Source organism: Capsella rubella, unplaced genomic scaffold (assembly GCF_000375325.1).
Source record: "Capsella rubella cultivar Monte Gargano unplaced genomic scaffold, Caprub1_0 scaffold_5, whole genome shotgun sequence".
Taxonomy (NCBI): domain Eukaryota; kingdom Viridiplantae; phylum Streptophyta; class Magnoliopsida; order Brassicales; family Brassicaceae; genus Capsella; species Capsella rubella.
In genome coordinates this window covers 1,975,829-1,990,501 of record NW_006238919.1, presented here as the reverse complement: position 1 = coordinate 1,990,501, position 14,673 = coordinate 1,975,829, and the positions used below count along the sequence as shown (strand labels likewise).

Here is a 14,673-nt window from a genome sequence, read left to right as displayed (position 1 = left end):
TTGACATAGTTGGAAAACATCATAAAATGTCTTATATGTATGTGCATGGTCAAATATCAAACTTTCTAATTTAAATATACATCATCCTTACAAATGAGCAACCTACGTGAGACATCATAATCTACAAGAGCTAGCCGGCATCAATGCAAGGCCTGATACGTGGGACATTATAATCTACGTGGGACAATTCATCTGTTTGCATCTAGCTAGACTAAAAGTCCATATTGTACACCTCTTTTTTAATTTGTTAAAAGTATTGCACACCTCTTGTTGTACTTAAAAGAGTTTAGAGCACGAGTAAAACCACTTTTTGGATATAAAGCCCGCAACAACAATGACTTTTGTGATGGCTAGTAGTATTTAAAAATGAACCATACACTAGTATAAGATGGTTACTCGATAATCTAAATTGATTAGTCAAAGTTCTAGAAATTCATAAGACAGTTAGACTTATAAGTGTTAGTAGGTGAACCTATAAATTTTAACATAGTTGAACATCATAAAATGTGTCCTGCATGGGCGGATGTAGGTGTTATGGGTGAGGGCATGTGCTTCATACTAATTTTCTAATTTTATGTATAATAATTTAAAACTTATGGAATAGTTCAATATTTTTAATTGAATCTTGTCAATATCTACCTCAACTCCCTAATTTGATAAACTTTTAATCATTTCATACTTTTTCTTAGAAAAAACCTTTTATTTTCAATTAATTCTCTATATATGTTATTAAATTAGTCATATCTTCTCGAATTAATATTCTTGGTCGTATTTTTTTGGGTATAATTATCAATATTAAATTTTATTTGTCTTAAATTAATTAAAAATAATTTTAATATGAAAATCTTAAATAATTAAAAACTTATTAAAAAAATGTAAATATAGGAACCTTTATTAAATGAAGCAGAGCTAGCCGAACGTTAGAGCATCCTCATTGCTAGTATCTTAGGAGGTAAGATCACCTAAGATTTGCAAAGGAAAATTCTTATATAAGATTTATATAAGAATTTTCCTTTGCAAATCTTAGGGGTAGATCCCCTAAAATAATGCCAGAGGGTGGTCTTATAAGTTTATTAACACGCTTTAACAATCAATATAGGAACCTTTATTACATACTTCCAAAAATGGATATGTAGCATACGCATACTTATAGCTTAGGACGTTTCCGAACATATATCTATGTACTCTGTATCTAGCTAGACTAAAAGTCTATATTGCACACCTCCTCTTGTATGAAAAGGAGTTTAGAGCAAAAATAGATACATTTTCGGATATAAACACATCGCAACAACAGTGAGTCAGTGACCTGTCGGGATCTTGTTATAATTTAGAAACTTAATTTCCACATGCAAAACAAAATAGAAACCATTAGTTCGTTTATCTCCAATAGGGAGGGTGTTCACATGTATGTGTGTGTCTTTGGGTTTTTTTCTTTTTTTAACGTACGTTGTATATGTTTTAGATGTTTAACTTTATTTAATTTAGAAGACAATATGAAAGTAATAGATAGATTTATGTCATGTACATGTTTATTTTCCATGAGCAAATAAAAGATCTTAGATCTCTAAAGAATCTTAGAACCTCTAACATCATATGATTTGTCTACAACATATATATAGCCACAGTAAAATTTAGAGATCAAACGTTGGGATTTCAGAAGACAAACCATGTGAGGCTTGATACAACATCCTTGGCAACAAGTGTCTGTAAGGATCACTCTCTCTTTTCATTTTTAAATAGGCAATGCATTGTTCGACCTCAGACTTTGCTTGCAAGTAAACCTCTTGTGCCTTTTCTTTGTCTTTCAGCTCTTTCTCCTTACCTGCCATGGAAAACAAAACCCCGCGATTATGGCAAGTATATACTGAGATCAGTGATTTGAAGTAGAGAGCTGTCACTTAGATTGTATACATACCTGCTAAGTCTATTGGTTTTCCAAAGTAATAGTAGAACCGTCCTGGAATCTTAGGTACAAGTCCTGGAATATAGCAATCTTGGTTTCCCAATTCGCTTTCGTCGCCTTCCCTAACAATTTTAATGTTCAAAATTATGTGTTTATGTATGAGAAATATACATAAGAGTGTGATCAAACGTAAATCACCTTAGGTTGCCAGCGTCCTTTGTTGCTTTTTCCATTAAATCCTTAAGGATAGGGATGTTCCTTTGATCATTGGAATCCAATACAATCTGAAAATCAGTCAATGTCCCAAACCAAAGTTACTCGAAACCAAGGTTTCCGTACATATAAAAGTAGACTATATGTAGAAATTATAAGCATTTTGAATATAGAGAAACATTGTTTCTTATTAATTCTCTAAGAACACATTTAATATAGTGTAGAGCTTAAGATTTGAGTAGAGAAAGCTTACATTGAAGATGTCGTCTTCTCCAACAACACCGAAAGGAACAATTTTTGCTCCAAATTTAGATGCAACTCTCACAAACTCGGATTGTTCTGGCCAAAACAACTTGTATTCTTCACCCTGTAAAGTCTCTCTGTTCATATTAGCCTCCAACATAAAAAATTTCACCATGCGACAATATATATTTAATTTAACATAACCTTTCTATGCAGAGCTTCACGGACACCTCCAGGATACAAAAGCACATGAGACTTTTCACGACATAATTTGTAGAAATTCATATTGGAGACAGGTACTCCACCCATTAACTTATATTTGTCAAACGTCTTCGGGTCGACTAAAGAGTCTCGGATATACATAAATACCATAGGATGTGTCAAACCCCGCATGTGAATGTTCCTCTCTTTCATAAGTATACCTACCATTGGAGCTAACTCAAATCCTAATATCATATGATAGCCAACGTACACAACAGGTCCTTCTGAAGGTAACCCTTCAAGGCTCCTTACAACTGTACCGTCTTCTAGAGTTGATAGCATAACAGGTGAAATAGCATCCATTAGCAATCTGCACCGTGGAATATATCATTAAGTATCATTCATCTATAGCCTTTTACTTAATATACTGACTAGCAAAATTTTACCTGTGTTCGTCTAATTGTTGTTTTAACTCAAATAAAGTAGGCATAATGTAATCTGAAATGAAATCATGGGACTTCCCGCGGCGATAAAAACAAGTAAACTTGATGATACTAGCCAGGTCTATGCTGTCCTCCTAACATGAGATGTAAAAGAGACAATTAGAGTATTGGACTGTAAGTAACATCATCTTACTTTTGTATTGGATGAAGAGAGATCACTTACTAAAAGGGGAAACTGTCCACTATCATCAAGCTTACGGACAATACATTTTGGCAACGTCCGCGAGTATCTGTCAATGTCTTTGTCATTATGAAGCCATTGATCGTGTCCGCTGCAATGGTCATAATCAAATTACACTTATTGTACAAGCTTTTTAAAGCAAAACAGATTCAGAACATCCGAAACAGAGAAACTTATTGGACCTCGGAAGTATCAGTGTTTGAGCTCTGACTGAGTATATGTGAGAATTCACAGATGCAACAGCTGACCTAAGCATTTCAAACTTCCAAAGCAGTGTGTCCTTAGGGAACATCCTAATAAGAGTCTGAAAATAGTGTGTTTTAAGGTTTTGATCATATATATGACTTGATGAACACGAGAACTGAAATTGAAAACGCATAAGACCGTGAGTTTCTAAGGAGGGATACTTACAGGGAAATTAGCCGAAACTGCAAAGAGATCTCTTAGAATCTCTCCACCAAATCCGCCCATTCGGTGGACAGAAAATTCATTTGACAAAGCGTCTAACATTCCCTTCAATAGATCGCCTACGTAATAATTCCACAAGAGATTGTCATGTTTCTTTAAGTACTTCATATACATGTAAGAAACTACTGTTATATAACATTTAATTTCACAGCCATCACTGCTTTCTAAGTTAAATCAAGAAGATGCCAAGTGCTAACAATGAACTTGGAGATATTGTATAGGTCCAACTTGTGGAAAATATCAAGTCAAGTTATAATATGAGAAGAGACAATAATAGCAACAACAAAAGTGTACCTTGCTTCAAACCAAATGAGTCTTCCAATAGTGTGGGAATTTCATCTGGTAACACACTCATCATTCCTGATAGAGGTCTTGACATGAGGTTGTTGACATGTGTGGCTGCAAAACATAATTTCTAAGATGAGTAAAGAGGCACATATTTCTTGGCATTTACCGGAAAAATAAGAATCATGCATGCAGGCCAAGCTTTTTTTTGTACCTGGATTAACCAAGATCAGAGCAAGATCAATATTTGGATTCCTGGCTGCAACATCTAAAGCAAGACATGCTCCAATAGATTCTCCAACTAAATATATTGGTCTATTTGGGAACCTAGAGTGCTCCAACTTAACAGTCTTCTCAATAAGTTTCACCAAGTCTGATCACAAAAAAGGGTTTAATTTAAATCCGGATTAGTTATCTATTCGATTAATAAATCATTTTTGTAGTTAATATATACGATATACTACTTAGAAGGGCTAAAAAAGTCACCTTTAAGAGGAGTACGGTCCCTGACTGGAATGTGAAGGCACCATATATCAAAAATCCTATTCCAAGACAATATACAACATTACATGTCAATATTTCAAAATTAACTACCTAACAAAAAACCATATTAGTTATGATTTGATCTTTTTCCTTTGATTCATTGCTTCAACTGAATAATAGAAAAAGAGGCAACAATGTTGCAAATAATGCAATCTTCTAAGGAAATCAAGAAACCATATATAAAGATTATTATATGAAAATACGTACGCCCCAAGTTTCTTGTGATGGCGAATGAGACCTAGTCCAGTACCATCGATCCCTGCAAGTTTTTTAGTTACCTCAGTTTTGTTAATATAGCATTGCATGCAAAGCTTTATTGAAATAAAAAATAAAAACAGTTTTGTCAACTTAACATTCAGGCAAAAGAAATCATCACAAGATGCAATTTTTTAATCATCCGTGTTCGAGCTAAGTCCAACTAATCCGGAGGTGAGCATGTTCTTTGCATGTTACAACAAAATATCAAGAAGTCCACTAAGTGATCACATATGAAATTAACCCGGTACCTCTGCGGGTTTACGTCCTGAAACCCGGATCCTTACCCGAGCGGAGGTCCATTCATATTACGATCAAAACACGAAAGAAGAGTTAAAAGGACAAACGAACCAGGTAAGTATAGGAGAAGAGGAGAGCCTTGAGCTTGAGCACTACACTCCAATGGAGAGAACCAACGAGGTGGACCACCTCCATCTTCAACAAAATCTCTCGCTTCTTCCAAAAAATCCGACAAGCTCTTCCGGATATCAGGACGGGCCGCCTCCACTTTCGAATACGGGTTCTCCACCATGTTTCCATTCTTATTCTTCTGTCTCCGACGAACACCACGCTTAGGATTCATTGATGTTACTTTTTTTATCTCCGTGAGTCGATGCTTTGAGTTTGACGTCCGTCGTTGTAGGCTCGATGAAGAAGTGACGGCACAGAGACCGGAGAGTGAGCGAAGTATTGTAACCACCATTTGTAAGAAGCTCTAGTGAGAGAGTTTTGCAATAAAATTTATTTGCTTATTGTACTACAAACTCGTCCAAACAAAGAGCCAAGAAAATGGGCGGAAATTATAAGTTTATTATAAAAATGTTTTAAAAATAATCATACAACAGATTGAGAATGTACTTTTAATTTATGATGTAAGAGGTATTATAAGAAATAAACCTAGTGTGGTAAGAGACATAATTGTAAAAGAATGCTAATCAACTAGACAATATCATTCAAAACATGTAATTTAGTGGTTTGTGTATAGTAATCTAGAAGTAAACAAATTTGAACAAGCCACATTATGTAATTCAAAGAAGAGCTATTTATTTGTATTAATTAGAATTACTTGGTGGACGCATGCATGCACTTTGTGTGCTACTGGAATTATGCAGAAAAGGAGACAAAAATAATTTGGGAATTTTTTTTTTTTTTTGTAAAAGGCTTTCAATTAAAAACTTATGTCCAAAGGGCTTACAATATTTCCGGAATAGGCCCATTCCAAAACCCAATAGGGCCCGATCCATTACATCTAACCAAACTTAACCAAACTAAATACAAAACCGACCCGGTTTCACAGAACCGAAATTAACCGCGTGAAACCCTAATCTACAGCCGTAGAACACGATGTAGCCGTCGTCCATATGCTGCAGATGCACGCCGGAACAGGACCTCCGGTGTACCTGGACGACGCGGATCGAACAAAGTAGGTGATCCAGGATCTGTTTGCCTCTCTGCCACCATAGAAAAGCTTTGAGGAAGAGGAAGAAACCGATCTGTTTTCGTCGAGAAGGCTCCAGGCTCCGATGTGAGATTAAAGGCGGTAGGGAGTAGATCTAGGTTCCAACGACAGTGGCTTAGCTTCACCCGGCCGGAGTCAATCTCCCCCATCAAGCGGCGGCCACAAGAAACCTCCAGGATCGCGGGTCCCTAGATCTAACCGTCGTCTCTCTCAATCTTTGTCGTGAAGTCTCCCTCTTCCGATCTGCGCCGCTACACCATCGAAGAGCTCGTCGGCAGTGACTCGCAGAAGCTTTCCCTCTCCCCTTCTCTGGTGATTTTGTTTAGTTAGTGAAGCCAAGAAGAAGCGACAGATTGCGGATGAAGCGCCATGGACCATGAGTTCCTCATCAACGCCGGAATCGCCGGAGGAACCCTTCACGCGGTGCAAGTGTTTGTGATCAGAAAAAGAGAATGGAGGAGAGAGGAGAGAGCCGCGAGTAGATCTCACGCGCTCTTCTCTTCTCTTTCAAAAAGTTTCATTTGTGAAGTATAATTTGGGAATTTTTAGGGGAAGTTTTTGATATATGATAAAGTTTCATCGCTATACAATACAATCCTTCATACATTACATATTCAGAGCAAGTTTTTGGAAATTTAGGGGAAGTGATGGATTCAACATTGGACTATATTTGGTGGGGATGAGCCAGGTCCATGCAATAGTGCAACACATAGACGACTCAAGAAAACTCAGACAGCAAGCTATCTTAATGAGTATATCTCCCTCGAAAAATAAAGTTAATATCGTGTGAACCAATGGTTCACATATCAGATATTAAACTGATAAGAACAGATACTACACTTGATCTTAGCCAAAAGGCCGAGAAAGGTATGAAATTATTGTTAGGCTCGACCTCTCATTATATATATGAATAGAAAACGTCCTATGTTATCTAGCCAACGATGTGGGACGAATACAAATCAATATTGTCATAACCTCAGATTCTGCAAGATAAAGAGATCTTGAATTATTTGATTATGCACGTTATCTATAACACGTAACAACAATTCATTGACTTGAAGTTAATCCACAATCTACACTTGTTACGTTTTGACTCCATTAATAAAGCTCTTCTTGGCTTATAGACCATTCAAGCTAACTTCCAACTCGAAACTCTTTCTGTAATATATCGACGGTTGAGATGAGACGACAAGGTCGGCATCGGCAACATGGTCTAGTCAGAAGTTATCGGATTCTTCATTCTTTCACCACCGCTTAACACAAAACCGGTTAACTCTTTGACTTCACCTCAAACAAGCTTTTCATGAAACCGGTTCTTCAATATCTTTGATGTTACTACCAAACCCAAACCAAAAAAAAAAAAAAAAAAAAAAGTTGTTGTCATTGAAACGTAAGCCCCGTTCAGTTAGTCCTGACAAGGACCAGGTGAATAACTGTCGTAATACGAACGGCCATGATATCGTCGGCAGAGAGAGCTCCACACACGTGTCTCAGCTTTAATCTCTCCACCGTACGATTCTCTCGTTACCGAGGCCGCATCTCTGCGGAAAAGTGGCCCGGGGACTTTCCTGGGTCGGAACTTAGTCAAGCCCATGAAGCCCAATCACTTCGTCCAGTGACATATATATCACTTCGTAATTTGTACAAGTATATATACGTGACGTGATATCGTTCAACTTACCGATGTGGGATGTTATTAAGTGAGTTTTTTTTTTTTCTTTTTTTTTGTGCCAATATTACAACAATCTGACAAGATATGTATTATAACTGGTCGTTACAAGTATGATAGAGATCGAATGTAACAGCAATTTGCAGAGGAAAAAAATAAAACTATAGTATATTGCTAAGAAAATTTACTATATTAGAATCTACAAAAAAAAAAAAAAAAAAAATTTGCAGAAAATGATTACATCATCTAGGGAAATTAGCAACAATCATAGAAATAAAATAAAGAGGTTATTTACTCTTGACCTACGCAAAGAAGCACACGACTTATCTCTTAATAGACTTTACAAAAACAGAAGAAAAAAATGAAGAAAAAATCAAAAACCAAAGGTCAAATGTCAATAACAATAAGGCTTTCTACCTTTCTTCTGAGTTGAATCTGTTCCAAGCTTCCTGGGAGTTTATTAGTAACAATTAACACTAATTCAAAATTTCTAGAATAACCAATTCAGAGAGTGTATGAAAAGGTGTTATAGAACATGATGAACTACCTTAAGAAGATCGAAAACCTTTTCAGATTTGTATTTCTGATGAATGTTTGCATTTCGTTGCTGTAGTTTGTCTGGATGAACACAAAGTGTTGCTTTCCTATATGCTCGCTTCACGGCTGCTGAAGTTATTACCTCTGTTAACGGTAATGGTTGCCAACAGCTTTCAGGACCAAGGATCTGGTTTATCAAACCAACAAAAAAGAAACAAATTTTGAGAATTCACTCTGTTTTGTTTTTTTTAGCTTTGATCTTCATTAAGTAAACTTACGTATTGTAATGTTGAGAGTAATGCTCTTATGTTTCCTTCTTTTCCACTTGACCATCTCTTTACTTCCGCATCCAAGGTTTCAGCGATTCTCTGTAAGGAAACCGAAACAAACTGTGAGTATTGAAAACATTTGAAGGCAGTTTTTTTGAAGTTGAAGAAGAGTTTTGGTTTGGTGGCTGTACCATTCTTTCAGTTTGTTCTCTCTGAGCCACGAGATCACGCATGTTCTTCTCTGCTAAAGCTTTAGCCTGTTACGAGTTATTTATGATCTTACATTAATTAACATCAATGGTGTAGATTTTCACTACGAGTTTTGGAAAATAGAAGCATTAATTACCACACGATCAGCTGTTCTTCGATGCCTTTCTAATCTCGATGTATACCTCTGAGGCGATTCACCATCAGTACCTTAACAGACAAAAGACAGTGTTAAGCTAATGGGGGATGGGAAAATAAAAGAAAAAGACTTTTCAGAGTATTTGTACCAGGAGAATCTTGATATCTTGAAGCACCAAATGAGACTGAACTTTGAAATTGCTTATTGGAAACTGATCTCTCCATTCGTTCACCAAAGGAACCTGAACTCTGGAATTGCTTATCGGAAACAGATCTTTCCATTCGCTCCCTTGCCTCAAAAGCAGCCTTTTCAGCTGCACGTTCACGAGCTTCAGTGGTTGCTCTCTCCACTGCCGCTCGTTCTGCTCTAAGTCTTGCCTCGATTGATAACTTATCAGGCAAAGACTTCTCTCTAGCCTCAGCGCATGCTTTCTCCAATCTTTCACGTGCATCAGCCAAGGCTCTCTGGTCAAAAGCCATTCGATCCTTCTCCCTCTCTCTTTCCCTCTCACTTTCTTCTTCTATCTTTCTTAAGCGTTCCATCTCAAAGCCTCTTTCTCGCTTTAGTCTCTCTATTTCTTTCTCACGTTGCGCAGATACTCGAAAACCTGCTTGTTCCTCATAGATACCTCTCTCCTGTTGATGAGTGAATTTATCTTCATGGCTTCTGAAATCAGAGGATGTTTTGGTAGCACACTTACTCTCCTCTTGGTTCCTTTGATCACTACGAACACATGCTGCTTTTCTCACATTTTCGTCTCCTGATCTTTCTTCAACTTCAGTTTTCAACCCATTGTCTCGTTTGAGAACTGATGCATCTTTAGAGGTTTCAGAATTTTTACTCTTCTCTTCGTGCTTTCCTACTTTAATATTCCCAGAACTGAATTCCTCACCAAATTCTCCATTTTCACTCAACTCTGATGCCTCTTGATCCCTCTCAAACAACCTGGATCCAGTATTTAGCTCATTGGATCCTTCCTTTTGGCTGGCATCTTTAAGGTTCTTCTCAAAAACCTTCCAAGGACACGTTTCTTCAGACATAGATTCTCTCTGGCTTGGTCCTTCTTCTACTTCCTGTTGGTTGGTTGGTGATTCGTGATCGTCTATACTTTCATCCTCTTCTAGAGCATCGCTAAGACTTTCACTCGATAATTGCTCTCCATGAGCCTCTGTGATGGTTTCACAGGTTTTCTTGATTTCACATGCATCTGTTTCTTTCTCGTCACTTTCTTTTACTGAACATTCATGTTGTTTTATTTCATTTTCTAGATGCTCTTGATTTTCTCTTTCCTTGGCTTCTTCCAGCCTCATCCTCATCTCTTCCAGTTCAAGATCCTCTTTCAGTCTTCTCTCAATCTCTGCCCTCTCAAAAGCTTCTATTAACCTTTTTTCTTTCTCTTCTAGCTCCATGGCTTCTTTCAGCCTCTTCTCGTTCTCCTCTTTTTCACGTGCCTCTTTCACCCTCCTTTCTTTCTCCTTTTGCTCAAGGGCTTCTTTCAACTTCCTCTCCTTCTCTGCTTGCTCCAGAGCCTCTTTAGCTCTCCTCTCATTTTCTTCTCTCTCTTGAAACTCTTTAATCTGCCTTTCCTTCTCTTCTTGTTCAAGTTCTTTCAGCATTCGCTCCAGCTCTGCCTTCTCAAGAGCCTCTTTTATTCTTCGCCCATTTTCTTCTTTTATCCTTCGTTCCTTCTCTTGTTCAAGTGCAACTTTCATTTTCCTTTCATTCTCTGCCTTCTCACGGGCTTCTCTTATTCTTCGGTTATGTGCTTCCCTTCCCAAAGCTTCTTTTTGCCGCAATTCTAACTCTTGTTCTTCTTTCATTTTCCTTTCTTGTTCTGCCTTTTCACCGCTCTTTAATACAGGAGGTGGCCTCGAAGGAGGTGGTATCCCAGTAGGATGAGTCTTCAAACCAATTTCAGAAACAGTAACAAAAGGTTCACTAGTGTAATACTTGTCTTCAAAGACAAATCTACTTGTACCTCTGCTGCCAACAAAAGAAGGCCCAGACTCCTTCTTGAGCTTTGTTGTTCCACTAGCACAAATCATTTCATCCACTGCAGCAGTGTAACATGGAACAGCACCAAGATCAGCTACTCGTATCACACCGCTAGACATATTTATATCGCCGCTGCTTATCTCAGTAGCTTTGTTATAAGAAATGTTGAAATCGGTGCTCCCATCAATGGAATCAAAAGAATCTCTACCATTAGAAAAACAAGGACTTTTGCCAGAATGCTCTGTACCTCCTGAACAGGACACTACTTCTTCAGGAGTCCTACAAAAACATGAAAATCAAAATTCTTAAAAAAGAAAGCTCCTTTTGCTCAAATTGAATCTAAGACAAGAAGAAAAGTATCGATTTTTGATCAGTAGTACCAAGCATCGTCGGAGGAATCAGCATCAGCAACCACCGTAGACCTCTGCTGCAAAAAGAGCTCTTCGTACGACGGAGCTAAATCGAAATCGTTGAGACCTCCAAAGACTTCACCGTAGTCAAAGCCTTGAGCCCAAACATCAAAGTAGACATCTCTATCATCAACAAGTGGAAGATCGAGAACCGGAATGGAGGAAACGGCGTTGAATCCGGAGAAAATCTCACAATAGTCTTCGAGACGAGGAGATAACGTGGGAGCTCCGAACCAAGGAGGACCACCGAAAACGTCGTCGTATGTAGTTGTTGTTTTGCCGGAGTTGTAGCTAAAACCTCCATCGGCGTTGTTGCCACTGTAAGGTTTCTTAGGTAATGAAGAAGACCGGCTTCGATACCGAGAATAACTGAGATTTTCCATGAGAATCCAAAAATAACGATTCTTGCAAATATTTTTTCTCTCTCTCTCTTTCTTTCTCAGGCTTCGGAGTCCATCTCTCTCGTATTGCTTCTGGATCTCTTGTTACTAGATCTCAGAGACTATGAATGATCCAGACAAAAGCAAAAGTCGAAAAGCAGACAAAAGCATGACCCAGAAGCAAATAAAGGTGGTAACTTTATATCATGAACGAAGCGCTTGAATCGTTTCTGGTCCCGGAAAGCAAGATCTGGACTTGATGAATTATAGAAAGAAAGAAGCAAACTTGGGTTTGACCCAAGTAATCTAAACAATCGAACTACAAAGACAGCAGCAGAAGAAGAAGAAAGGGTTTAGCTTTTCGTAGCTATTGCGAGAAGAGAGAGAATGGATAAAAGATTATAAGAGAGTAGAAGAGAGAGAAAGAGGGGATGGTGATATGCTCGAGATTAACGGATTGAAATGGATTCGAAATGGTTTTATATTTTCTCGAGTTTAGAAACGTTTGTGAATAAAATAAAGAAAAAGAAAGAAGAAGGGGTCCTTTGTGTTGGCCACTTTGGTTTGAAATCACAGCACTCAATTTTTCATACGACCATTATGATATTTGTTAGCTTAGGTGTTGACCACCAAAAATATAAAGCGGCTTATCATAGGCAGGGCCCTTTCATAATTTTTTTTGTTTGTTTGTTTGTAAATTAAAAAATCATACGCAGAAACTATATATTGTGATTAAGTTAAACGGATAGTGATTCAGTTTGTGTATAGAAATCAATGGCTTCTTGTCATTTGATTCAGCCAGCGACTAGTGTCATCAACACTTGAAGTATATCAATTAGTAGTACCTTAGTATTATTAAAATAAATAGAAACTACGTTCTAACAAAACGTGGATGAATAAAACAGAACTAATATCTTTTGGACTAGACATATGTATATGGTAGTCTAAAGACAAAGAATACGCATAGTTTGCTAATTCATCCGCATAGTTTGCTAATTCATCCGCCAAATGATTAGCCATTTTATACACGTAAGAAATACGGATTATCCAGTCTTTTGTTAAAAAGTTATAACACAGTTGTATTAGGAATGACAACGTTAATAGTACCAATTGGTGTTAGTTTAATGTATTTTCAACATAAAGTCCTTAGATAAATGTGAAATGTATAAGCGGCCAAATTAGAATCATATATATTTGGTTTTGATTAACTTTTTTTTGCTTTATTTGACACTTTTTCTTAACTATTTCTTTTGTTCTGTATGCATGAGTTTCAACATCTGAACATATGAAAAAGAGATAAAAATGAGTTTCAACAATCAACATATGCATGTCGCTGCAAGTTTTTACCGATCCAAATCAGATATATTATTAAGTATTAACGGCGAAGGTTGATACTCTATTTTACTTAGATGGCGATCATGGTAAGAATAAGTGAATCTTGTAAGTAGGGCAAGCATGGTTATCAACGCCATCATTATGTTCGGAGTCGGAGCATACAAGTCTAAATGATAAAATCATGTTTTCTAAACTTTTTAACTATGTAAACTATATAGACTTACAAAGTGTGTGTATAGTGTAATATCAATCAACGTGAGTATTCGTCTTTTAATTTTATTTTCTATATAGTCGTAGGAGTTCCTTACTTTGTTTTTCCTGCATGCTTTACCAAGGCACACACTTATAAGTTATCAGCAAGCATGCGTATATATGCAGTATGCTTTACTTTGTGTTCATTACTTTGTTTTTTTTATATATCTGTGATATAGTTTAATATCGCAAACCTCATTTAGTATTGTAGTTGGTGTTGTTATTAACTAAAAATGGTTGCTTAATTTTCGTTTTCATACCATAATGAATAACTAGATTTTACCCCGTGGTACACCACAGGTCTAGTAATTTATGCGTATCTTTTATATAAAACTTCAACCGTTATAGTTTATACTTTATATATACATACGAAGTTAGAATTTACCCCGTGGTATACCGCATATTCATTTTTTTATAATTAATCATTGAAATGAGTTAATTAGTTTAGTGATATGATTCTTTTTAGTTAATATAAATATTACGATGTTATATATACGTTGTTGTATTTACCAAATATACCACCACATGGTAAATTTCTTGATTTTAATATAGGTGTTACTTTGTTATAGTATATATTTTGGTGTAATTTTAATAATTAATAGTATTTGTTATTGAATATATGTCGTGGAATTTGAAAAAAAAAACTATAAGTATGCGTATTTTTTTTTTAAATGTACAATAGATTAAACTAATATTTGCTCAAATAAATATTATATTTTGATTCATCATTTATATTGCTCAATAAGATTTGGTATATATGCTTGAAAAATCTCCAAATGCCATAATATAATGTTGTTTTGTAATTATTAAATCAAAGTTACTCATTAATAGGATTTACCCCATGGTACACCATGAGATTTTTTTTTTTTACTTTTGTATATATAAATTTTTTGATTTTGTTTTATAAAATAATTGAGTACGATATTAAAATTTATAAAAACGAAATACATTTGTTTAGTAACTACCAAGCAGTAAAAGTTGTCATCTTGTATCAAATTTTAATAATTTTTAATACATTTTCAAATAAAAAGTGATGCTATATTCTTAATTTTTTATTTAAATTAATGTTTATAACCCCGTGGTGTACCATATAACCCCATCCCGTCATATTTTGCATTTTTTATAAGATTAATGTTTATAATACTTTTAAGATAATTTTTGAAAAATACCCCTTTTGGTGTACCCTTTTTTAAAAATACTCTTCTTTTCTATCCATTTTCAAAAAA

The 14,673-nt window shown here is 36.1% G+C and overlaps 2 protein-coding genes and 1 non-coding gene across 4 annotated transcripts; all 3 read right to left on the bottom strand.

The window, feature by feature from the left end:
• Nucleotides 1–1,631: 1,631 nt before the first annotated feature.
• On the bottom strand, nt 1,632–5,498 carry LOC17887396 (acyltransferase-like protein At3g26840, chloroplastic). The gene is made up of 14 exons (XM_006290615.2): nt 5,147–5,498; nt 4,748–4,799; nt 4,484–4,539; nt 4,212–4,370; nt 4,007–4,111; nt 3,656–3,771; nt 3,427–3,548; nt 3,227–3,335; nt 3,007–3,137; nt 2,564–2,930; nt 2,370–2,483; nt 2,102–2,187; nt 1,916–2,025; nt 1,632–1,822 (listed from the first exon to the last, which is right to left on the bottom strand). Exons 1-14 carry the CDS (start codon nt 5,496–5,498, stop codon nt 1,632–1,634), a joined length of 2,070 nt encoding a protein of 689 aa, XP_006290677.1.
• Nucleotides 5,499–6,928: 1,430 nt separating this feature from the next.
• Nucleotides 6,929–7,125, bottom strand: LOC111830807. The gene has a single exon (XR_002834136.1). It is a non-coding gene; the product is annotated as a U2 spliceosomal RNA (small nuclear RNA).
• A 944-nt stretch (nt 7,126–8,069) lies between these two features.
• On the bottom strand, nt 8,070–12,315 carry LOC17885057 (auxilin-like protein 1). Of its 2 annotated transcripts, none has more exons than XM_006290488.2 (7): nt 11,451–12,315; nt 9,224–11,349; nt 9,076–9,146; nt 8,921–8,986; nt 8,739–8,828; nt 8,471–8,647; nt 8,070–8,372 (listed from the first exon to the last, which is right to left on the bottom strand). In XM_006290488.2, the coding sequence occupies exons 1-7, from the start codon at nt 11,861–11,863 to the stop codon at nt 8,337–8,339; spliced, it is 2,979 nt and encodes a 992-aa protein (XP_006290550.1). In that variant the 5' UTR covers nt 11,864–12,315; the 3' UTR covers nt 8,070–8,336. The 2 variants fall into 2 exon arrangements, with proteins under 2 accessions (XP_006290550.1, XP_023637776.1); XM_023782008.1 differs by having other exon boundaries at nt 9,224–11,338; nt 11,451–11,575.
• Nucleotides 12,316–14,673: the final 2,358 nt, after the last annotated feature.